The 24,376-nt window shown below is 43.6% G+C and overlaps 1 protein-coding gene across 5 annotated transcripts in view; it reads right to left on the reverse strand.

Annotated features, from left to right (window-relative positions):
• Window positions 1-10,710: 10,710 nt before the first annotated feature.
• The window catches only part of rerea (arginine-glutamic acid dipeptide (RE) repeats a), a 353,076-nt gene continuing 339,410 nt past the window's right edge, over window positions 10,711-24,376 (reverse strand). For 3 of the 5 annotated variants that reach the window (XM_034173287.1, XM_034173286.1, XM_034173290.1), the window contains 11 exons: window positions 21,712-21,874; window positions 21,505-21,597; window positions 20,708-20,907; window positions 19,425-19,583; window positions 19,222-19,335; window positions 17,748-19,126; window positions 16,914-17,136; window positions 16,109-16,829; window positions 13,045-13,218; window positions 12,773-12,953; window positions 10,711-12,626 (listed from right to left, as the gene is read on the reverse strand). In XM_034173287.1, the coding sequence (XP_034029178.1) occupies window positions 12,593-12,626; window positions 12,773-12,953; window positions 13,045-13,218; window positions 16,109-16,829; window positions 16,914-17,136; window positions 17,748-19,126; window positions 19,222-19,335; window positions 19,425-19,583; window positions 20,708-20,907; window positions 21,505-21,597; window positions 21,712-21,874 (3,441 nt within the window). In that variant the 3' untranslated portion in view covers window positions 10,711-12,592. The remainder of the gene's footprint in view (window positions 12,627-12,772; window positions 12,954-13,044; window positions 13,219-16,108; window positions 16,830-16,913; window positions 17,137-17,747; window positions 19,127-19,221; window positions 19,336-19,424; window positions 19,584-20,707; window positions 20,908-21,504; window positions 21,598-21,711; window positions 21,875-24,376) is intronic. The other 2 variants (XM_034173289.1, XM_034173291.1) reach the window with 1 other exon arrangement.

Genomic DNA, 24,376 nt, shown 5'->3' on the forward strand with positions numbered 1-24,376 from the left:
CAATCAGGCATCAGAAAGACAAAAAATACTGTATAACTTCAGCATTAAACAACAAGAAAAACAGAAGAAATACTAAAGTGATTGCTGGGCACTAGCCCTAAACTTCACTAAAAGACCCAGAATTTAGGTAAAGTTGAGGCCGCGGCACGCTCCAATTACTATTAAATGAATTAAAAGAGTAAAAAGCGTAAAACAAAACTGTACCAGTATGCTAGCCATATGAAAGCGAAAATAAGTGCGTCTAAGTGCAAAAGTGTCTGGAAGAATACAATAATGTCGCTGTGAACTGAAGTTGTGCACCTTTCCTCTCATATGTAACAACAAGTTGAAGAGAGTGACTCCTTAACACTGATCTACATTAATTAATGAGTTACACATTGTCGCGAGGACAATGTGAGGCTGCATGTACTGGTGACCTCTGTGCCTCTGTGTGGGTGATTATCAGACCAGTTCCCATCACAACATTGGATGATTAAGGATCAATAACATTGCCCTGCTTTATGGACTCTTTTTTTTTCCCCATTTCTATCATGGAGATACAGGGGTTGGAAGGTGATTGATTGATTGTGTGAACAGGTGTCTTTTATACAGGTAACAAGTTCAAACAGGTGCAATTAATACAGGTAAAGAGTGCAGAATAAGAGGGCTTCTTAAAGAAAAATTAATTCTTGCTGGTTGGTAGGGGATCAAATACTTATTTTATGCAATAAAATGCAAATTCATTATTTAAAAATCATACAATGTGATTTTCTGGATTTTTTTTTTTTTTTTTAGATTCTGTCTCTCACCTATGAAGTGTACCTACGATCAAAATGACAGACCTGTCCATTCTTTGTAGGTGGGAAAACCTGCAAAACTGACAGGGGGTCAAAAACTTATTTTCCCAACTGTACATTTATTTACATTTTTGCGCTTAGACTAAGGACATCTGAGGCTGGATACCCCTCCCAAACAGATTTCTGGACTGAAAGGATAAGAACTCTGAGTTTGAAAAGAAGAGAGTTCATTTTGCTGAACACTGCTGTGGATATCAGTTTTGTGGCGTTATTAAAATATGTGTATGCATTCTGAACCCATGTTTGCGCAAAGATGAGTAATTTTTGATGATTGATCTGCTGTGGTGTTTTAATAAACCTGGTAGGTTTACCTTTAATTCACATTACTGTTGTCTGTGTATTCTATCTTTACACTGCCATCAGATTCACAGGGGGAACCTGAGATTTTCTGTTTTGAGAAAAGGTTATTTTCACCAACACTTAAGTCCCTTCGGCTGCTTGCCACAGCAAATCCAAGGTGGATTTGCATGTTGATTTGGCACAGGTTTTACGCCGGATGCCCTTCCTGACGCAACTCCACATTACATGGAGAAATGTGGCAGGGGTGGGATTTGAACCCAGAACCTTCCGAACTGAAACCAAGCGTATTAACCACTTGGCCACCACACCACTAACGCTCTGAAATGATGAGGGCGCTCTGATCGCTTCCTCTGTCTTTTATTATGAAATAAAGCTGAATTTATGTGGAAACAATTTATGTACAAAAGCTTCAGGTATCTGTTGCTGAGATAGATGATGAGTGGAGTGCAGTTTTAATCGGCGAAACACTGGTGACTCACAGAAATGATGCATGCGCGGTGAAGGCAGGGCGGCCCAATTTTTAGGGGGAACCATTCGGTCTGTGACACTGGAACTGCTGCAACACACAATCCGGGCTTGGTATGATCAAAGTAAGAGCTGTGTCCACATTCTATGCATCACAACACACCTGTTCCTTTGATCCTGATCCCTCACCTTTGATATCTCTGGTTGATTATCCTTAATACTGATTTTTCACCTTCCTTTTGAAAGGATCACTCATCAAAGGCTAACGGCAAGATACAGATCTGCAGCAAAATCGAAATGGTTCTTCTTTGACAAACACCACATTTCGGTGAAATCCTTTCATGTCCTTTTAAGAGATACTGCTGACAAACAGAAACAGCACCAATATAAACTGTTGTGACAGAGACTAAGAGTTCCCTCTGGGTGAGAATCACTGAAATCACCACCTCTGACGCAGCTTTAAAGTACTTGTACTGGAAATAAAAAAACTCACTTCTTAAAGTCCCCTGATAATGTGAAATGTTTTTTTTTCCCCTGTCATCAAAGCAGCAGGTGCGTTTCCACTGGCAGTTTGGCAATAAAAAAAAAAAAAAAAAAGCAAAAACAGCATCTATTCAAAATGCACAGCTGACCATCTGCAAAGTGTCATTATCATTCTCGTCTTTCACCAGTTTTCAGTGGCAAATGGACAAATTATTGATTTCAATATTCATATGACTGAACTGCAGAGAAAAAGCTCATTTGAAATTAAACAAGTATGAATGAATATAAATACTGGAGATGGGCTCATTTGCATTTTTGATGTGATTCTTTATTTGCATACATCCAATTCCTACAGCTGTGCATCATTCACAACATCTGCAGAAAGAAACAGAAAAATTGTGTAGGACACCAGTCCATCGCAGGTCACTTCCCCAGAAAAGGCCGGTACCCATTCCCAGGATGGTGGACCGGGCACAATGCAGATAAAGTGTGAGGTCCAAGGACACAGACTGGAATCAAACCCAGGTCTACATAATGGTAGCCCAACTCCTCATCCCACTGAGTGCCCTGCTCAGCCATTCATACAGAGATTAACTTACATTAGTTCCTAACTGTTAAGATGCTTCAAGGAAACAAGGCTGGTGAAAAAAAAAAACACACACACAACGCAGCGCAGATTTAAGTTTGCCACAAAAACAAAGGAAGACTACTGCTGAAGGTCCAAGGAGAAGACCACGAATTAAAGAAAGACCAAGTCAAAACCATTTGTGAATCCTTCCACAGATAAGACGCAGTATTTCTGGGACAATGTTCTATGAGCAAATAAACCAAAGTGGAATTCTTTGGAAATGCAGAGGATCAGTTTGTTTGAAGGCAACAAAATGAAGCCCAGAAGGAAAATAAGATCTGACCTACAGTGAGACATGTTGGAGCTTCGATCCCGCTCTGGTATTGGAGACACTGAATGTGTCAAAGGAAACATGAAATCAGAAGATCACTGAGGTATTTTAGGACTAAATGTGTTGCTCAGAGTCAGAACACCAGGCCTGAATAAGGTTTTTGTTGGTTTTCTGCAGGACAATGAACCCAAATTCCAAACACAAAAGAATGGTGGCCTTCAAAGTGGCCACAAATGAATTCTGACCCAAAACCCATTTGAAGAACTGAAATCTGCTACTGCACCACAGACTCCTGCAGACTCACAAGAACACGGCAATGGACGAGATCAGAGGTCAAGAACAAGGGTCGAGATGGTGCAGAGACTTCCTGAACCTGATCATGTCAGTTTTTTTTTTTTTTATGAACTCCATTTTAAGCCTTGATCACCTGCAGCAAAGAAAACCTGCACAGTCTCCACTGTTTCTGCAACCAGAGTACATTTTATGCAATTTTTACACATATTTTTAAGATTTTGATTTTCTGAAATTGATTCTTTTGCATTTTATTCTGACTCACGTTGCTGTTCGTGAACCCTGACTGGTTTGTTTTGGACATGACTCTACTAGTTCATAGTACATTGATCATGTTACAGTTTTGTGATTTTTCCAAACTACAGTTACAGAAATGTGCAAGAAAGTTTGAACTTAATGTTCACACAGAATAATGTTGTTTTCACAGCAAAAATAAACAATGCTACAAAAACAAGGAAATGCTTAAAAAAAAGCCAGAATTGTTTTGCATTGTGAGTTATACTGATATTATATCAAGACACCTATTTATTAAAGGGGGTCATATTGTACAAAAAACATTATTTAATCTCATCTTTACGGTTAAATATGGTGACAGTCCAATTTAAAGCATCCACAAAAAGTGTAACAATTCTGTGACTGGACTTTTACTAATTCTCCTTCTGCTAAAATGGTCAGTTTTCAACGTCCGTGACATATGTCACAGAAGTCCATATGTGGACTCCTGCAAAATTTTTGACAGCCCTCTTAACCTGTGGTCTGAGTGGTTCTGTGTGACGATAACTCTTCATCTTCACAGTTCTATGTCATGACTGGAATAGGATTTTGTTGCATTTCTTCCAAACATCGAACTTCTTCATCTGCATTGTTCTCTTGTGGATCAAACCTTTTAAAAATCCACTAACAGCACATTTGTGATTAATTCATTCGGTGGAGACATTGTACACTGACAAGTGAGACACGGAACCGCCAAACGCTGGCGCAGAGAAGAACATAAAATATTGAGCATCTTGTCTCCTGCAGACATGATGCCGAACGTGGACGAGGAATCCGGCAGCAGCGGCAGATTTGCCATCTGTCAACTTGGCTCATTTTAATATCATCAACACAGCTGTGGGAAGGAGCACAGCTACCTTCTGACTGAACGCACTAATAGCGCGTTGGCTGCAGCATGTCGTCGCTGTGCAGCAGGGAGGCCCGCTGGAGCGGACGGAAAAACAGGAGCACGGACAAGATGAGGTGGCTGAGTGTCTGAAACCTGCTGCAACAGAATGTGGCGTGAGCGGATTTCTCTGATTGTGTCCCCGTATGGCTGCCTGAGGGCTACACACAGCGTTATAAGAAGGATTTGAGTTGACACAAGTCACAGTCACTCCATCGCCGGTGAGGAGGAGGAGGAGATGAATTATTCAACCAGCCAAGCTCTGCTCGCTTCTGACGTCTTGTTGTGTATTCTGGGGAGGTGAGGCAAGATGGGAACAACAAGAAGCAGCAGCACCTCCCCATCACATGACAGAGCACCCCAGCAACCTCGATTTTCCCGAGGACAGGGCATCATTTCAGAGAGCAGAGGTAGAATAATAGCTTGCTCTCAAAATGACAGCCATCGTCGCAGCACAACATCACAGATTGCTGGTCTGTGGCTCCACACGTACGGGATTAAATGACAGCTCTGCCCCGCTGATAGTGAAGCATCTCAACCCTGAGTAGGTGTTCCTTCCTTCTGGCTCAGCCCGGCTTTGATGGCATTATGCCGCCACAGCGCAACTTTCAGCTCGGTTTCGCTGCCCGCTGCTGGGGTGAGCCATCAAAGCCAGAAAAATAAGAACAGCGACGTAAGAAAACATTGTTATTCACGTGTAAATGCAGGACAGGAAGATTCATATTAAGCAGGTTGTTCAGTCGCACTGCGGTGGGATCGAAACACTGGCGTGTTCAGGATTATCTGACCAAGGTGGCCTCGGGGCGGGGTAACACAGTACTTAGTGAGTTAACCTCATTTCCCAACAACAAAAAACACCAATGAAGACAGAGGAGAAACACAAAACAAAAACCATATTTAGTAAATGATACTAGCAGTAATGATTAGTTTTAATTAAGTTAAAGAGCATTTTGTGTAGGTGTAAAATACAGGAATGTACATGCGTGCGTATGTTTGAGGGGAAGCTGTCATTCTATACGCAGGTTGCAACAGGTATTATAAGATGTGTGATAATGCAGATGATTGTGAAACGTTGCATCAATGCCACCAAGCCCACAAACTGCAGGTGAGACCTCACAGCATGCAGGAGACCCAAAGCCATGACAGGCACCACATGGCACAGTCCACCCCCGACCTCCCCCTGGGGGAGGATATACAGTAGTGTTCAGAATAATAGTAGTGCTATGTGACTAAAAGGCTTAATCCAGGTTTTGAGTATATTTCTTATTGTTACATGGAAACAAGGTACCAGTAGATTCAGTAGATTCTCACAAATCCAACAAGACCAAGCATTCATGATATGCACACTCTTAAGGCTATGAAATTGGGCGATTAGTAAAAAAAAAAGTAGAAAAGGGGGTGTTCACAATAATACTTGTAGTAGTGTGGCATTCAGTCAGTGAGTCCGTCAATTTTGTGGAAAAAACAGGTGTGAATCAGGTGTCCCCTGTTTAAGGATGAAGCCAGCACCTGTTGAACATGCTTTTCTCTTTGAAAGCCTGAGGAAAATGGGACATTCAAGACATTGTTCAGAAGAACAGCGTAGTTTGATTAAAAAGTTGGAGAGGGGAAAACTTATACGCAGGTGCAAAAAATTATAGGCTGTTCATCTACAATGATCTCCAATGCTTTAAAATGGACAAAAAAAAAAAAAAAAAAAAAAAAAGACGCGTGGAAGAAAACAGAAAACACCCATCAAAATGGATAGAAGAATAACCAGAATGGCAAAGGCTCACCCATTGATCAGCTCCAGGATGATCAAAGACAGTCTGGAGTTACCTGTTAAGTGCTGTGACAGTTAGAAGACGCCTGTGTGAAGCTAATTTATTTGCAAGAATCCCCTGCAAAGTCCCTCTGTTAAATAAAAGACGTGCAGAAGAGGTTACAATTTGCCAAAGAACACATCAACTGGCCTAAGTGTGCTTGGGGGCTTGAGGACCCCAAGCACACTAGTAAACAAGCAAAATCTTGGTTCCAAACCAACAAAATTAATGCCTCACAGATGTGAAGAAATTATGAAAAACTGTGGTTATACAACTAAATACTAGTTTAGTGATTCACAGGATTGCTAAAAAGCAGTTTGAACATAATAGTTTTGAGTTTGTAGCATCAACAGCAGATGCTACTATTACTGTGAACACCCCCTTTTGTACTTTTTTTTTTTTACTAATAGCCCAATTTCATAGCCTTAAGAGTGTGCATATCATGAATGCTTGGTCTTGTTGGATTTGTGAGAATCTACTGAATCTACTGGTACCTTGTTTCTCATGTAACGATAAGAAATATACTCAAAACCTGGATTAATCTTTTTAGTCACATAGCAGTACTATTATTCTGAACACTACTGTACACCACTGCCAGGAGGCGAGAGATGACCACAGACCAGCCACTCCAGATGAAGGTGTACCCGACCAAACTGCAAGCATGATGTAAGACACAGAACCCCCACCCACCCACCCTCAAGACCCTAAACCTCAGATGGATCCAAGCCCTATAGTAAGGGACGGCCGCTGCACCAGGCCATCCAGAGATGTGGGCTGAAGGAACCCCCACAGCCAATGGTAAAGTTTTCCCATTGGCTGTGAAAAAAAAAGACACCACCTTTTTCAATAAAGTTTAAATTGTAAATAGACTGCGTTTATATAGCATTTTTCCATCTGAATCAGAAGCGCAAAGCACTTCACAATGATGCCTCATATTCACCCACCAATGTCAAGGTGCCGCCATGCAAGGCATTCACCACACACTGGGAGGGAGCCACTGGGGATCAAGGACCTTACCCAAGGGTCCTTAGTGATATGCTGGCCTGATGAGGTTTGATCCAAGGACCCTCTGGTCTCAGGCCCACTGCTAACCACCAGAGTAGACCATCATCAAACTACAGACAAAAATGTGTTTTTACAATTTCATCAGAAGTAATAAAACAAAGACAAGTTTTAAATTCCATGCATACAACCCCAATTCCAGTGAAGTTGGGACGTTGTGTAAAATGGAAATAAAAACAGTGATTTGCAAATCCTCTTCAACCTATATTCAATTGAATACACCACAAAGACAAGATATTTAATGTTCAAACTGATGAACTTTATTGTTTTTGTGCAAATATTTGTTCATTTTGAAATGGATGCCTGCAATACGTTTCAAAAAAGCTGGGACAGTGGTATGTTTACCGCTGTGTTACATCACCTTTCCTTCTAACAATACTCAAGCGTTTGGGAACTGAGGACACCAATTGTTGAAGCTTTGTAGGTGGAATTCTTTACCATTCTTGCTTGATGTACGAATTCAGTCGTTCAACAGTCCGGGGTCTCCGTTGTCATATTTTGCGCTTCATAATGCGCCACACATTTTCAATGGGTAACAGGTCTGGACTGCAGGCAGGCCAGTCCAGTACCTGCACTCTTTTACTATGAAGCCACGCTGTTGTAACACGTGCAGAATGTGGCTTGGCATTGTCTTGCTGAAATAAGCAGGGACGTCCCTGAAAAAGACGTTGCTTGGATGGCAGCATGTGTTGCTCCAAAACCCGGACGTACCTTTCAGCATTGATGGCGCCATCACAGATGTGTAAGTTGCCCATGACATGGGCACTAACACACCCCCATACCATCACAGATGCTGACTTTTGAACTTTGCGCTGGTAACAATCTGGATGGTCTTTTTCCTCTTTTGTCCAGAGGACACGACGTCCATGATTTCCAAAGACAATTTGAAATGTGGACTCAGACCACAGCACACTTTTCCACTTTGTGTCTGTCCATTTCAAATGAGCTCGGGCCCAGAGAAGGCGGCGGCGTTTCTGGATGTTGATGTATGGCTTTCACTTTGCATGGTAGAGTTTTAACTTGCACTTGTAGATGTAGCGACGAACTGTGTTAACTGACAATGGTTTTCTGAAGTGTTCCTGAGCCCACGCGGTAAGATCCTTTACACAATGATGTCGGGTTTTAATGCAGTGCCGCCTGAGGGTTTGAAGATCATAGGCATTCAATGTTGGTTTTCAGCCTTGCCGCTTACGTGTACAACCCCTGGCAATAATTATGGAATCACTGGCCTCGGAGGATGTTAATTCAGTTGTTTAATTTTGTAGAAAAAAAGCAGATCACAAACATGACACAAAACTAAAGTCATTTAAAATGGCAACTTTCTGGCTTTAAGAAACACTATAAGAAATCAGGAAAAATGATTGTGGCAGTCAGTAACGGTTACTTTTTTAGACCAAGCAGAGGGAAAAAAATATGGACTCACTCAATTCTGAGGAATAAATTATGGAATCACCCTGTAAATTTTCATCCCCAAAACTAACACCTGCATCAAATCAGATCTGCTTGTTAGTCTGCATCTAAAAAGGAGTGATCACATCTTGGAGAGCTGTTGCACCAAGTGGACTGACATGAATCATGGCTCCAACATGAGAGATGTCAATTGAAACAAAGGAGAGGATTATCAAACTCTTAAAAGAGGGTAAATCATCACGCAATATTGCAAAAGATGTTGGTTGTTCACAGTCAGCTGTGTCTAAACTCTGGACCAAATACAAACAACATGGGAAGGTTGTTAAAGGCAAACATACTGGTAAACCAAGGACGACATCAAAGTGTCAAGACAGAAAACTTAAAGCAATATGTCTCAAAAATCGAAAATGCACAACAAAACAAATGAGGAACGAATGGGAGGAAACTGGAGTCAGCGTCTGTGACCGAACTGTAAGAAACCGCCTAAAGGAAAAGGGATTTACATACAGAAAAGCTAAACGAAAGCCATCATTAACACCTAAACAGAAAAAAACAAAGTTACAATGGGCTAAGGAAAAGCAATTGTGGACTGTGGATGACTGGATGAAAGTCATATTCAGTGATGAATCTCGAATCTGCATTGGGCAAGGTGATGATGCTGGAACTTTTGTTTGGTGCCGTTCCAATGAGATTTATAAAGATGACTGCCTGAAGAGAACATGTAAATTTCCAGTCATTGATGATATGGGGCTGCATGTCAGGTAAAGGCACTGGGGAGATGGCTGTCATTACATCATCAATAAATGCACAAGTTTATGTTGATATTTTGGACACTTTTCTTATCCCATCAATTGAAAGGATGTTTGGGGATGATGAAATCATTTTTCAAGACGATAATTCATCTTGCCATAGAGCAAAAACTGTGAAAACATTCCTTGCAAAAAGACACATAGGGTCAATGTCATGACCTGCAAATAGTCCGGATCTTAATCCAATTGAAAATCTTTGGTGGAAGTTGAAGAAAATGGTCCATGACAAGGCTCCAACCTGCAAATCTGATCTGGCAACAGCAATCAGAGAAAGTTGGAGCCAGATTGATGAGTACTGTTTGTCACTCATTAAGTCCATGCCTCAGAGACTACAAGCTGTTATAAAACCCAGAGGTGGCGCAACAAAATACTAGTGATGTGTTGGAGCATTCTTTTTCATGATTCCATAATTTTTTCCACAGAATTGAGTGATTCCATATTTTTCCCCTCTGCTTGGTCTAAAAAAGTTAAGTAGTTTCTTAAAGCCAGAAAGTTGCCATTTGAAATGACTTTAGTTTTGTATCATGTCTGTGATCTGCTTTTTTTCTACAAAATTAAACAACTGAATGAACATCCTCAGCGGCCGGTGATTCCATAATTTTTGCCAGGGGTTGTAGAAAGTTCAGATTCTCTGAATCTTCTGATTGTATTATGGACTGTAGATGATGGAATCCCTAAATTCCTTGCAATTGAATTTTGAGAAACATTGTTCTTAAAATGTTAGACTATTTTTTCATGCAGTTGTTCACAAAGTGGTGATCCTCACCCCATCTTTGCTTGTGAATGGCTGAGACTTTTGGGGATGCTCCTTTTATACCCAATCATGACACTCACCTGCTTCCAGTTAGGTGTTGTTTGAGCATTCATCAACTTTCCCAGTATTTGTTGCCCCGTCCCAACATTTTTGAAACGTGTTTCAGGCATCCATTTCAAAATGAGCAAATATTTGCAGAAAAAACAATAAAGTTTATCAGTTTGAACATTAAATATCTTGTCTTTGTGGTGTATTCAATTGAATCTAGGTTGAAGAGGATTTTCAAATCGTATTCTGTTTTTAATTTACATTTTACACAACGTCCCAACTTCATTGGAATTGTACATGGGTGGGACATGCCATGCCATGTCATGCCATGCCATGCAGCCCCCCCCACAGACCCAGTCATGAACAAGCCCAGAAAGATCCGAGCCACATGGTGTGGTGTAACTTAGTTGTTTATTTTAATTCCACAAATTTTTCAAAAAAATTACAAAATACTCAAATGGAGAGAACACAGGACTCACAATTTTTCTTATTATTTCTACTTTTTGTTTACACTGTGTCATCCCGTGGCGACTACTCATATATACAATAAGCTTCAAGATACCAGTATATATATAAATCTTAGCAGTCAGAATTTAAATTCTGCTGTTGCCGCTTTGAAACAAGAAGCTAAACCATTGACAACACTTAACATCAAAGGTTTTGGAGACACAAAAAAGAGGATAAAAGGCAAAGGAGCCGTCAGGAACCGAGGACAAGGAGAGACGGGAAGGAGGTGGCCAAACAGTGACTATTCATTTTTTTCACGTCTGTGACTTCATAATGAGAGCAACTGATGATGTTTGCAGGATTCTGAGTGGAAACGATCGCACTTCAAAGGAAGATATGACCTCGTATAAACGTGGGTTCTTCAGTTTTCTAAGTGGTGACAGAAAAACCTTCTCAGGACACAAACTTTATGGCTAAAACTGAAAATAAACTCAGACTCGCGTGCACTTGTACGACATGTTGACAGTAATTGTAACAGTCAGTGGCACGCACACACACACACACACACGAGCGCGCATGCACACTCCTGAGGCTCAGGAGGCTGCGTGCATTCTAAAGGAACCAAGGAAAACAACAACGTGGTGAGGAAGATGTGTGCGAACGCATGCGGTCGTCGACCTTTGCCCTGTCAGTCGCCACGCCTCCTCTAGTATCACAGTGAACATTATTACAGTCTGGCTGCAGGATTTCAGCCCTGCAAACGTGGACGACAATGACGGCGGGGACGCAAAGGAGACGCCACGATGCAACTTGCACTGACGCACAAACATTTAAACCACCCTCAACTCTGACTGGGTTTTAAAACAGTTAAAAATCAGATCCAGAGATTTAAAATTTCACTAAAATCTGTGTGTTTTTAAAAAGTAGTGAAGGATTACGTCAGCTAATGAACTTAGAAATACAGATTTTTTTTAAAAACCAAATTTTGTGGCGCTTCAAGGACCCTCTCAGTGCAAACTGTGTTTTCTTTTTTAATTCCTGGCTCCGGTGCGACTGCCACAAATGCCGCGTCACCTCTTCAAGTGTTTCAAACCGCCAACTCAAACGCTGTCGAGCTGACACGTTCCAACAGGCTGCTGATGAAAGGACGTGGGCGTGTCCACGGTGACGCATACAGTGATGTCAGAGGAAGTCTGCTGGGATAATGCCGCGGTGCTCCCCCTCTGAAACAAGGGATAATGCTTCAAAACAATGACGTCAGAGGGCGAAACGACTTGGTTTGGAGTCCACACCGAGTAATAATAATAATTATATGTTTATATATACTATTTACAGACTCAAAAACGCCATGCTGTAGCTTTTTCTTATAATTATGAAAAAAGAAAAGAAAAACTCCAACGATGTATTAAAATAAATGCTGAATTTAAGATAGCACTTGTTATTTTTCCGTAGATGGCCTGACCGGTCGTTTTTTTGTTGTTGTTTGTCTTGTTGATAAGCACAGTGTCTTGTTCTAGCACCTACAAAATAAAACGTCAGGGAAGCTTTTTGTCATGCAGGAGTCTTGAGGACGTCGTCGTTACTGGCTATACACCAAAGAAAGTCAATGTCTTGTTTAAAAAAAAAAAAAAAAAAAGAACAGAAAAGAAAAAAAGGTCCTCAACAGGAACGAAAACCGATTACTGAAGAATTCTCAGATGATCCGCTTGGCCTTTTCCATTCTTCAAAATCGAATGTGGGTCAGAGGATGCTTGGCTGCCTCTGCAAGACCGTTCTGTCACATCTTCCTGTGCCCTGCACCTGTTGGTCGCCGCCTCCCTCGGCTGGTTACAGCTGCTTGTCGCTCTCCTTCTTCAGTCGGCTGAAACGAAACAAAATCAAGCGTGAACATCAGAGATCCGTGACGGCGGAGACGCGGCTGGTGTGTGTGTGTAAAAGGTGGGGTGCAACCTCTAATGTAAACTGTGATATTTAGGGGAAGATCCACGAAAAGGTGGTTCGTCTGACCTGTAGTAGTCCTCCTGGCCGGGCAGCGGCCCTCCGTGCATATGATGGTGTCCGTGGAGCCACTGCTGCTCCATGGCCAGCCTCTGGAGCTCGGCTGACTGGGCGTGCATGGCCTGCAGCTGGTGGGCTGCGGACATGGGTGGGGGCAAACCTGCTGGTAGGTCCCGTGGATATGGAGTACCTGGAGAAACAGCGTGCAATGTTTTATCAAGCAAACTGGTGAGGTGAAGAGCGACAGAACGTCTTACGGTTTATGACTGACGAGAACTTACCGAAGACGGGGTGGCGCAGCATCTCGTGTTCGTGTGGCGGCTGGCCGAGCAGCGGGTTGGGAATGGCACCGGGCGGGTAAGGGAAGCGGGCCAGGTGAGGTCCGGCTGCCAGCGGATCCACTGCCAGCGGGTGGGCCCCCGACCCTGGAGGACACACAAGACATTCACCACCACCTTCTGGGTGTCAGAGTCTTCAGGTCAGAGAACACTCATTTCACAGTGCATGCCACAGACGTCTGATATTACTTCTCTCAAAGCGCAAGGACACTTTTATCCACGGTGCCTATTTTCCCTTTTGAACCAATAACATTAACAACATTTAACATTTAATTTAGATTTTAAAAAAGATTTTCCCCATTTGAAAGCTTCACGTGACTACGTTACTGCAGTAAGATTAAAACACAAAGCAAAGCTGCAATCAGACGCTCATTTCTTTACATTCTGAGAGAACAACAAAAAAGAGAATTAATCTTTAATTTAAAGTCCTTGCTCACGTTTCGCTGTGATGAGAGAAGTAATATCAAATGAAAAATATATACAGTGCACTTTATATTACTACAACAAATCAAACAGATTTCATTCAGGAAGTTAGCTGTTTTTAAACAAACTGCAAATCATCTCATTTACAAAACAACTCATGTTCAAATATCTTCATATCTTAAATATCTTAAAGGACATCTCACATTTTTAATATCCCACAGTTAGTAAGACAAAATAAAAGTACTCATGATTGTAAGTGTCTCCGCACACGTGCTAATAATTAGTGATCTCTGATGTATTTTATTCCTCTCACTCTGAGCGTAGGCAGGTGCATTTCCGGAAAACGTCTCTCAGCAATCCTTCAATGTGTGATGTCCTTATTCGCAAAAAATCCCAATGACTGACAGATGGAGGGAAATGAACCTGCTCCACCCAAGAACGAAACTTCTGAGCTGCCATTCAAAAGTGACGGCTCGGATTTACAGAGAGGAGGTGACGCGCTTTATCCCAAAAATCTTTTTAACTTTTTCAGAGTGTCGGATTTTGGAACCTAAAGTGTGGTGATGCGCTGTTTGTGTAGATGCGGGTTTACTGAAGCTGTGGACGTGGATGTCGGGACATCTGACACTGTTTTTAACAGACTACCTGGACACAGGAGATGGATTTGTTACATTGGAGAAAGTCGGAATACATTATTTCCAGGAGTTAATGGATGTTGTTTAATGTACCACGATCATGAGAGAGGTGAAACTGCAGCCGGTGAGGCTGTGCTTCTTTGTTCGTGTGTACTTTACATTTGGAAAACAATATAACACGGTGAGTCTGGCATGTTCAGGATTTTACCCCTTTTGTGTTTTGTTGCAAGCTTTGTTTTTTGTTGTTTTTTTTGCTTTGAGGGGCTGGAGTGATTGTATGTGTGTGCTGATGCTCGTTGCTAATCTCAGCTCGCTGGGAAAAGGAATGTCTCCAAGTCCTTTTTGTCCCTGGCAGCAGATGTATTTTATTTTTTTTAAATATTTTATTGATAGCAACACTTATAATTAATCGTGCACAAAACTGAACTTGGAGCAGAGATGGTTATTGACAGACTGAGTTTATGACTCATGGCCATGCAGGTGCACAGAAACCTTCACAGAGCTGCAGCTTTTACTGTGACTGCATCAAAATGAACAGTTTTCACTTAAAATGAGTCGTCATAACACAACATCACAATGTAAACATTGGAATTAATTTGTGCCTCTGTTCTTAATGTTATCAGGTACATTGCATTGAAGCGCACGCTGGAACGCTTCTCGTAGCGATGTCACTTGTCGGAAATGAGTACTTTGTTTTCGGCCGTCTCTGTAGCTGTTTGCTGCGACTGCTGTATACTTTGAAACAGGTCACGGAAGTGCACAACATAATCCCGGTGGACCATTGGATGGTCACTAACAGCCTCAATCTAAATTGTTATGATTTTGGTGTGACATGTCCTTTAAAGTACAATTCATCAAGATTCTAGTAACGATAAAATTCAGATGGAAAAAACAACATCATAAGATATGATGAAAATGTACAAAAAGTTATATAAAAATCAGGTGCATTGATTTTTCTTCAAATTTAAAACTGCTGGCTACTCCAATATACTTAAAAAAAAATAAAGTGCAATTTAAGCACATGCTATTTGTTTAAATTTCTTTTTCTTCTGCAGGACAAATTCGGTATGAAGTGTGTTTAAAACACAAAATAAACATTTTCAATGGTCGCAGTTGGGTCCATAAGTATTGGGACTGTGGCAATTCTTGTAATGTGCATTTCAAAATAAAACGATTGAGACTTGCTTGAAGTGTTTTTGGCTTTAATTCACTGAGTTTTACCAAAAAACAAAATTCCATTAACCATTTAGGAATTCGATCCATATTTATTATATACAGTTCCTGCATTTTCAGAGGCCCTAAGTAACTGGAAAACTATATATGTTTCTGACCTCTTTTTGCAAAATTCAGTCTCTGTGCCACTGACGCTGTATAACTTTTTGAGTACTCCAACTTTACTCAACAGTAAAATCTTGTTTGTGTTCCCTAATAACTGATGAAAAATAACATGCTGATGTATTCATCCCCTTTGACTGAAATAAAGCAAACTGGCTGTAAATGTGATTATTTGTATTCAAAATAATCCTTATATTTAGTTTGTCCAATTACCTGGACTCTGAAAACTAAAGAAATAATGTCACATATTTTATGCAATATTTTTGTTAAACTCTTTGAATTAAAGGTTGACGTAAATTCTACAAGCACATATTGACTGTTTCTCTTCGACTCCATTGTAGCGGCGTGCACAGCCCCCACCCCCACTCCTTAAACATACAATTAATTAAAGAAATAAATAAAATTGTGTCACTGTCAAAATTCTTAGAGACCCAACTGTAATGACTTCTATTTCTATTTTCTGGGTGTGAATTTCTTTTGTGACAAATTAAATAATAAATAATATTTGCCACCAACAGCCTTTTTAATCAAATGACTAGTTTTTGGAGTCCCGTCCTGCAACTGGGTTATACTGTGTGTTTGTTAGCGTGGGTGCGTACAGGGCTTTCGCTCACCTTGGTGTAGTGGGTCTTGCTGGTGGAGATGGAGGTGGGAGTGAATGTGCGAGTGCTGGTGGTGGTGTGGCGTGACGTTGAACATCTGTAGGCGGGCGATGGGGTCGTTGGCCACCGTGGCCATCCTCTCGGCGTGGAGTCTCTCTGCAGCCAACCTCTCTGGGTAACTCATTTCTGGCCGCAGCTGGGGCCCAGCGAGGGCCAACCGCTCGCGCTCCAAAGGGTTTAGGCCTGGATGGAAGGAGGCAAAAGGGTGGGGGCCGGCCATCGGAGGCAACGTGATGGCTCCGTGCCGGGCAAAGTGCTCCATGGGGTTTGCTGAAGGGTGCAAAGTCTCCATCTCTGGAGGCTTCACCTCAAAACCAGGCTTCATTCTTTCCCTCAGCTCCCTCTCACGAATTTCTCTCTCACGCATCTCCCGCTCACGCAGTTCACGCTCTCGCATGGCTGGGTCAGCGTTGTATAGGCTGGGCATGTGATAGGCCAGTAATGGGTCTGCGGGGTTGAGCGACACAAAGAAGGGGTGGTTCCGGTTGGTGGGGGACATGACGTGGGGACGGGCGTACTCGCTGAGGGTGCGCAGGGCGGGGGTGTCGGGGCCAATGTACGGAGGCACAGCTGCGATTGTAGTGGGCGGTCCGTCAAAGGGTGGACGCATGTGGGCGGGGCCGGCCATCTGAGGTTCTCCCATTCTGCCCTCGTGAGACGAACTGGAGGCTTTCTGTTTGGACACAAACGTGATTGTTACTAAGACTCAAAAGCAAACATTTAGCCAAATAACGAAAGCACCAACAAATCCACTCACCGCAGCTCGCTCCGCCTCCTTTTCTCGTTCCCGCTCTCTTTCCCGCTCCTTTTCCCTCTCCCTTTCCCGCTCCTTCTCCTCCCTGGCTTTCTGCTCGGCTTCTCGCTTGGCTTTCTCCAGAGCTTCCTCTCGCTTTTTGGCCAGTTTAGAGGAAGCCAGAGGAGTGAAGTACAAATCTGTCCGAGCACATGAATTGTAACCCCGGTCCAGGTGCTTGTAGAACCTACAGCCATTGGAAAGATAAGAAAGAAGGGGGGGGGGAAATGTTTTTCATCTTTTTTAAAGCAGTTTGTAAGTTAATACTCATTACAAACAGAGAACACTGCTACTTAATACTGCATGCTGAATGGTAGGATAGAGCCCCATTAGACAGAAGCCTTCTATTAGCTTGCGCTAGTCCATTTTTCAGACGGAAAACAAACTCCCACAGCATTTTCTTTTGCTGCTACATTGGGCATGTATTAAAATCGTCATTGCTATTCATTGGCGGTCTGAAAGCCACTTAAGCACAAGACAACTACAGATACTGTTCAGATGCCTGAGTTCACTCACATCTCGACGTAATTAATCTCTCTGGTCTCCATCCCTGATAATTCCTCGCTATAAGCCACTCAGAGCTCAAGGCTAATTGTGGCCTTGGATGCCCATTTGGCTGAGGACATTTGATTTGTTGCGTACATCAAAGCTTTAAAACCTGATGTTGGATGCGTCTGTGAGCTAATCACTGTTCCCAGGCACAAACTACTGATAAACAAACAAGAGAACAGCTAGCCCCGCCCACTCCCCACATTTTACAGCTAGCACTGGAGTAGGGGTCAGCGTTATTAAACGTACCGTGCTGATTGGCTGGCATGGCTGGGTGTATTGACGACAGTAGGTTCTGGAGAGGGACTCCTCTGTGGAGGTGGGGGGCTCTCTGGCTCTTCTGCCTCATCGAGAGGCTCCTCTTTGATGTGTACAGGAGGAAGTGCTGGACCCGGGCCGGCACAACTGACCGAGGCAGGTAGTGGCATGGAAATGGAAGATAATGAGGTGGAGGAAGACGGGGGTTGTAAGACTGGCATAGAGTTTGACGAAGGTGGAGGAGGGCCATTTGGAGGTAGAACTGTGCTGAAAGGATGTGATGAGAACGGCGGCTGCGACGGCCCACTGGGGTGTGAGGGTGCTGTGGGAGGTGGCAGAGGAGCAGCTGCAGGAGGCTGGTGGCTGGCTGATGGTGGCAGGGTTTGGGACTGGGTAAGAACTGGAGGCTGTGCTGGAGGAGGTTGAAGCTGTTGCCCCTGAGGCATGAGCTGGAGAGGAGGTGGATGTGCTGATGGTGGATGATGGGTGGACAAAGAACTGAGGGGCTTGAGAGCAGGTGGAGGGGGCAGGTTTGAAGGCATCTGAGGGAAATGAGGCGCTGACACGTGGGGAGGGTGTTTGTGTGATTGTGGATTGGGTATTTGAGGGATAGGGGTGGTGGGCGGGGGCTTGATATGAGGCATGGACATTGGGGCAGGGGGTAGGGGCTGCTCTCTTGGAGGCTGGCCTCCACTTTGACTCGAGGACTGGGATTGGGAAGGAGGTGTGTGGGGTCTCTGTTGTGATGGACCAGAAATGGGAGGAGATGGGACCTGAGATTGACCCACAGGGAAGCCCTGAGGAGGCATGGAGTGAGGATGTGGCATATGTGAGGGACCACCCTGCAGTGGGTGTGGCATGGGAGGGATAGGACCGTGATGTGAGCCTGGTATTGATGGGGGTGGGACTGGGGGGCCGGGAGGTGGAGCCTGCATCATAGGTGAATGTGGAGATGGAAGCCTCTGTGGGTGGAGTGATGTTCCAGACTGGATAAGAGACATGGGGTTTGTCTGGGGCAAAGGCTGAGGAGGTATAGAAGTGGAGGCTGCTGTAGGTGAGACCTGTGGGGGTAAGGAGGGTGCTGCGGTTGTGGGAGGTGGGGGCACTGAGGAGGCGGCTGAAGTGCCTGGCTGGCACTGGATGACTGGAGGATGCTGGCTCTGCAAGAGCTGCTGCTGCTGGGCAGAAGAGTCCGAGTCACTTTCATTGTCTCTGGGACTGGGAATGCTTGGGGACGAACTCCGGTTGTCCTGGTCAATGTCCTTAGGATCACTACTGAGCTCCTCATTGACGCTGCGTCCATCAGAGCTCTCACCCTCTCCCTCACCTTCGCCATCGCATTCTGAGGGAGAGTCTGGTCGACTCATTTCCTGGGGGACAGAGAGGAGATGTACGAGACATATGATCAGCTCGATGTACTACTGCAGCCTAATGAGGACACAAGACAAAGTAAAACCAGACTCACTTGTGTTTTGGACTTTTTGGCACTGGCCCTCTCAGGCTCCTCTGTGTCTGAGGCTCCCTTTTCTCGCTGCCTTTTAACAGTCTTCATAGGTGACGGCGCTTCCTCTTTAATCTTCTGTATAAACAAGACAGAAAAGAACCTTCACTTCACAGAGACGAGCACAGTGCGTAAAAACGACTGCAGAAAGTCTATGTTCCATTTACCTTGTTGGTCTTCTTCATGGAATCTGTCTTGCTGTCAGTGCTGTCAGTACTTGCTGCGCTAGGTGACGTACGCCCGCTGGAACGCAAATCCTCGTTATTAGGTGAAGCTCGGCCATCGGGACTTGTCTGCTTCTTACGACCACTACGTAGCGTTGACATCTGTTAATGACAAACAGAAATATACTAAATAACACCACCCACCCTGGAACCTCATCCATTTGCCTCAAAACAAACCAGATCCATAGATGACACCGTAGCTATTACACCCCATACTGCCCCCACCTATATGGAGAACAGGACCTCTTCTGAAAGACCGCTGTTCTTAGAATACAGATCAGTATTCAACACCGTAGTCACTGCTGGACTCAATGTCAAGCTCAGAGACTGAGGACTCATCACCAGCCTGTGCAGCTGGATCCTTTCCTGCCAGGTATTATTGGTGCACCAATATGTAGACTTTGGTTCGATTCCCTGTCTTGCTACCTGTCTCTGTAATTGGACCCCCTTCAGCTATCCCCCACCTCCCAAAAATACCTCCGATTCATCTGTATTGCTCCAGTCTACCCAACTGTAAATGGGCATCAGCCATGGTTGGGGAAGTAAGCTATGATGGTCTGGCGTCCTGTCCAGGGGAAGTCATAGACGCTCACACACGTTGTACTCCAGAATCGAGGGATAAGCCTCAACACCAAACGGCCTCATGCACTATATACAAGACTTTTTCAATGACAGATGGTAAGTAGGGTTCCAACACTTTTGCCCATCTGACTATCAACATAGGAGCCCCCCAGGGTTCTGTTGTGAGACCCCTCTACTTCTCCCTTTATGCCCATAACCAGGCAATCAGGCTTATGTATGTTGGACATTAATAACTGCCATTTAATTGTAACATACTCTAACAAATCTGGATGTCTGCAAACAATGCAAATTTGAATCTCACTCAGTACATATAGTATTTATATCATTATTATATATCATATTTATCACAAGCTTAAATGCTGAGGACACACAACAGAAGACTTTTACTCTTACGCTAGCATAATGGGATGTAGCTAAAAATAATTTCCCTTTGGTATTCTTCTGTACATGCAATTCCATAAATCACTTGTTAATTTTGAATGCTAATATTTGTAAAACTAATTAAACAGATAACTACTTGTCCAATGAGTCAGCTTATTGCTTTTGTAGATTAGGTCTTCTTTACTCCAGGGCTGTCTGGACAAACAGCTTCTGGGGGTGAAAACTGAGGGATATATGGGGAGCAGGAGCGCACGCGCACGTACCGATCCTCGGTTCCGTCGGGTCCTCATGCTATGCTTCCCACTGAGTCCATCCTCTTCCTCTTTGACAGGTTTGAACATAAATGGCGGTGGGTCCACAGGCTTCTCAATGGGGGGCAGCTCACCGTACTTCTTGAAATGAATGCGGCAGTCTGTACACAGCAAGATGTTCTCGCGGCCCCCGTGGTGCCAGTCCTTGGAGGCTGGGGAAAGCCATTTACAGCTGTGAAATGACACTCTCACAGATGGTGCAGATTACAAAACAATACGTGGAAATCACATTACTCCCACAACGGTACTGCAGAATACAAAGAGCATGCACAATTTGCTTTGGAACCTAAAATGATATCCAAGTGGATATCTGCATGTTTTTCAGTCATGCTGAAGCCAATTCAGCGATGGACAGATCCATGCACCATTAAAAAAACAAACAAAAAAACCCCCCAAATTGGATTAATCTGAATTGTTACCAAACACTAATATGGTCTACATGGGTTCACACTATAAAGCCAAAGTTATTAGCCGCCCTTGTTGTGATGGCAGTGATGTAAAGTGTTGTCAGACGGGAGTCTGGAACTGGAAGCCAGCTGTGCACAAAGAGTGGAAGGATAATGAGCTGGAAAAAGTGAAGGAGCTGTGAGCTCATGTCTGACTTGATCAAATTAATTCTGACATCCTCTGATGCCCATCTGTCAGACAGCACCGCCGCGCGGCCTCACACTGATCCCAATCACGACAGGAATAGCCAAGCGAGTCCACATGACGAGTCCGAGTGTCTGTAAACAGAACAAATGTCTTACTGGTGGTGAAACAGTGACGGCAGGCGTAGCCCTTCAGCTCCTGTTCGCTGTCTTCGCTATCAAAGTCATCCTCGCTGGCAGAGCTGAGGTCCACTAGAAAAGTGCCAGAAAGAATCAACAAGTTTTCCTACAACCATCTGACACCAGAACACAGTCTCATTTCTTCATTAAAACAAAACAAAAAAAAAGCTGGTCAAATATACGTACAGAACTCGCTGGAAGGGGGGCGTGAGGGAGTGTTTACGGGAGTTGAGGCGGTCCGTGTTTTGATACGGCGGAAGACGGGCTGGCGGCGGTGTCTGCGGTGGGCTCGACAACTGGTTGCTTCAGGAGTTTTCTTCCAATAGTAGTAGAATGTAATTAGTTCTCCCTGAAAGACAAAACAAACCTTGTTCAAGCGGCGGCCACAATAAAACAAGAAGCGACTACAGTTACAGACTTGGAGCGAACAAGAGCTTTAAAAATCCTACATCATACTATAACCTCGATCATACTGTAATTTGTTTGTTCCTTTAAGATGCTTGGGCCAATTTCCACCAAACGTACTGTGCACATCTAGTTTGCCCTTAAGGGATTTGTAATGACAAAGGTCAGGGTCACTGGGGTCAAAAGTGCAGATTTGTGTTCTTCACCCTGATTTGCACCAAAATTGGCACATATATGTAGGCCAGTTCTGGAATTGCCCTGGCAACGTCAAATTTGCCAAAGAGCAATCGCTAGGGTCAAGGTCATCGGGACAATAGTCAAAATTTAAGTTGTTTTTTTTTTAATCCAACTTACATTACAGCTCATATTTGGGGCTGCGTGACAGAATTGCCCAACAAGGTTAATTCTGTCATTGGTCAACCATTGAGACCAAGATCACGCCTGCCTGCCTGCCTGTTTGTTAGATGGTTGGTTTACCCCTCCACTACCCTTTGGTGATTTCTACCAAATTATGTCCATGAAGATTCATCTCGAAATTGCTGCTAAATTTTGGTAAAGCACAAGGAGAAGGAAAGTGATTTTCATCCTGATTTGCACCAAATGTGACACACACTTAGGTGGATTCCAGAACTGACCTGCTAACAACAACAAGAAGTCAATCATTTGGGTGAAGGTCAGGGTCATTTTGGTCAAATGCCAGACTGCTAAAGCCTTCACGGTTTCCGTGCACTCCAGTACTATTGCCTAATTTTGTTAATTTATATAACAGATGTGAAAATACTGATTATGTCAGTATTTCACATGTAATCCCATGGGGCGGTATACTCCATACCAGGATTTGCATCTAGCTAGGCATGTTTGTGCTGCAGCCCTGTCTGTTCCGGGATTAGGCGAGGAGGCTGACTGAATGCAGGGATATTAGGATCAGTGCAATGGTGGCTGCCTGGGTGGCAGGAGCTTGAATAGGAACAAAAGAACATGTCAGGCAGAGCTTTGGCGCTACAAATAGGGAGTGAAATGGCTCCTCACCCCTTCACTGGAAGAGTCAATTGAACTTTAATCAAACATTCGGAGAGGCACGCTTGGCAGCGAGCGAGGCGGATAAATCCAGTGTACAAAAGGCCGCCAGGAAATCAATACCCAGCTGAAACATTAACACATGCAATCATGGATCAGAAAGCACTTTGCTGAGGCAGCCTGTGCATATTAACCGCTGCTTTTCAGCCACGCTTTTCATATGCTAGCCTTGAAAATCGTTGACAGGAGTCAGTGGTTTCTTTACCTTACCCCCTCCTGCTAGTGAAACTCCCAGCCTCCATAACAAATTCATGCAGGTACTTGTTGGTTGTTGAGTAAACAGTAAGTCACCTATAATCTTTAAAGCCTGGAGGGCACCGGTCTACTGTCGCAGCTCTGTTAAACTGCTGTTCAACAAAGCTCCCAGAGTTTAATGGCTATTGATTGTCTTCTTTCTGCGCTTCAGCTCAGATCCTTGACATAAATGAGTCAGCACGCTGCTCTAATAGGTGTTAACAGCTTTCCACCAACATTTTAACTAAACCACAACCACAGCTGCTGAAAAATGAAGCCACTGTGCAAGTGGCAAATCTTGCAGTTCCTTGAATGGCCACTTGAGGCTGGCTTTAAAAGAGTCACTCACCATAGACCCTCCATATTAAAATCCCCAAACTTAGACAAAATCAATGTGTTTAGACCCTTTTTGCTCTGTATGCACCACTCTGCATTTAATCATTAGTGATTGATCTCTGCTCCCCTCCACAGCATGTCTTTTTCTTGGTTCTCTCCCTCAGCCCCAACCAGTCCCAGCAGAAGACTGCCCCTCCCTGAGCCTGGTTCTGCTGGAGGTTTCTTCCTGTTAAAAGGGAGTTTTTCCTTCCCACTGTCGCCAAGTGCTTGCTCACAGGGGGTCGTTTTGACCGTTGGGGTTTTTACGTATTTATTGTATGGCCTTGCCTTACAATATAAAGCGCCTTGGGGCAACTGTTTGTTGTGATTTGGCGCTATATAAATAAAATTGATGATGAAATTGATGATGATTGCATATATGTTGGAATTAATTTTTACCCGAGGCCAACAAAATATGGCCATTGGGTATTGCGAAGGCTTCGCGTCCACCCGTCCAATTAAACAACTGCAAATTATAAACAAGACAATGCTCATATGGCTGAGGACATTTTAAGCATCATGTTATAATTAATACTATGAAATGAAAAACCATCTCCCAGTCTGTAGTCCGTAAAAAAAAAAAAAAAAAGTTGTTCATTTTCTGACGCTTATCTGGATCCAGGTCACAATGGCAGTAGACCATGCAGCTCACCCCTTACTTCCCTATTCTCTGCCAAGTTCTCTAACTGTTCCCCAGGATCCTGAGGCATTTCCAAGCTAGCTGAGAGATATAACTGCCTGGAAGTGCCTGGAAGACCTC

Source organism: Thalassophryne amazonica, chromosome 6 (assembly GCF_902500255.1).
Source record: "Thalassophryne amazonica chromosome 6, fThaAma1.1, whole genome shotgun sequence".
Taxonomy (NCBI): Eukaryota; Metazoa; Chordata; class Actinopteri; order Batrachoidiformes; family Batrachoididae; genus Thalassophryne; species Thalassophryne amazonica.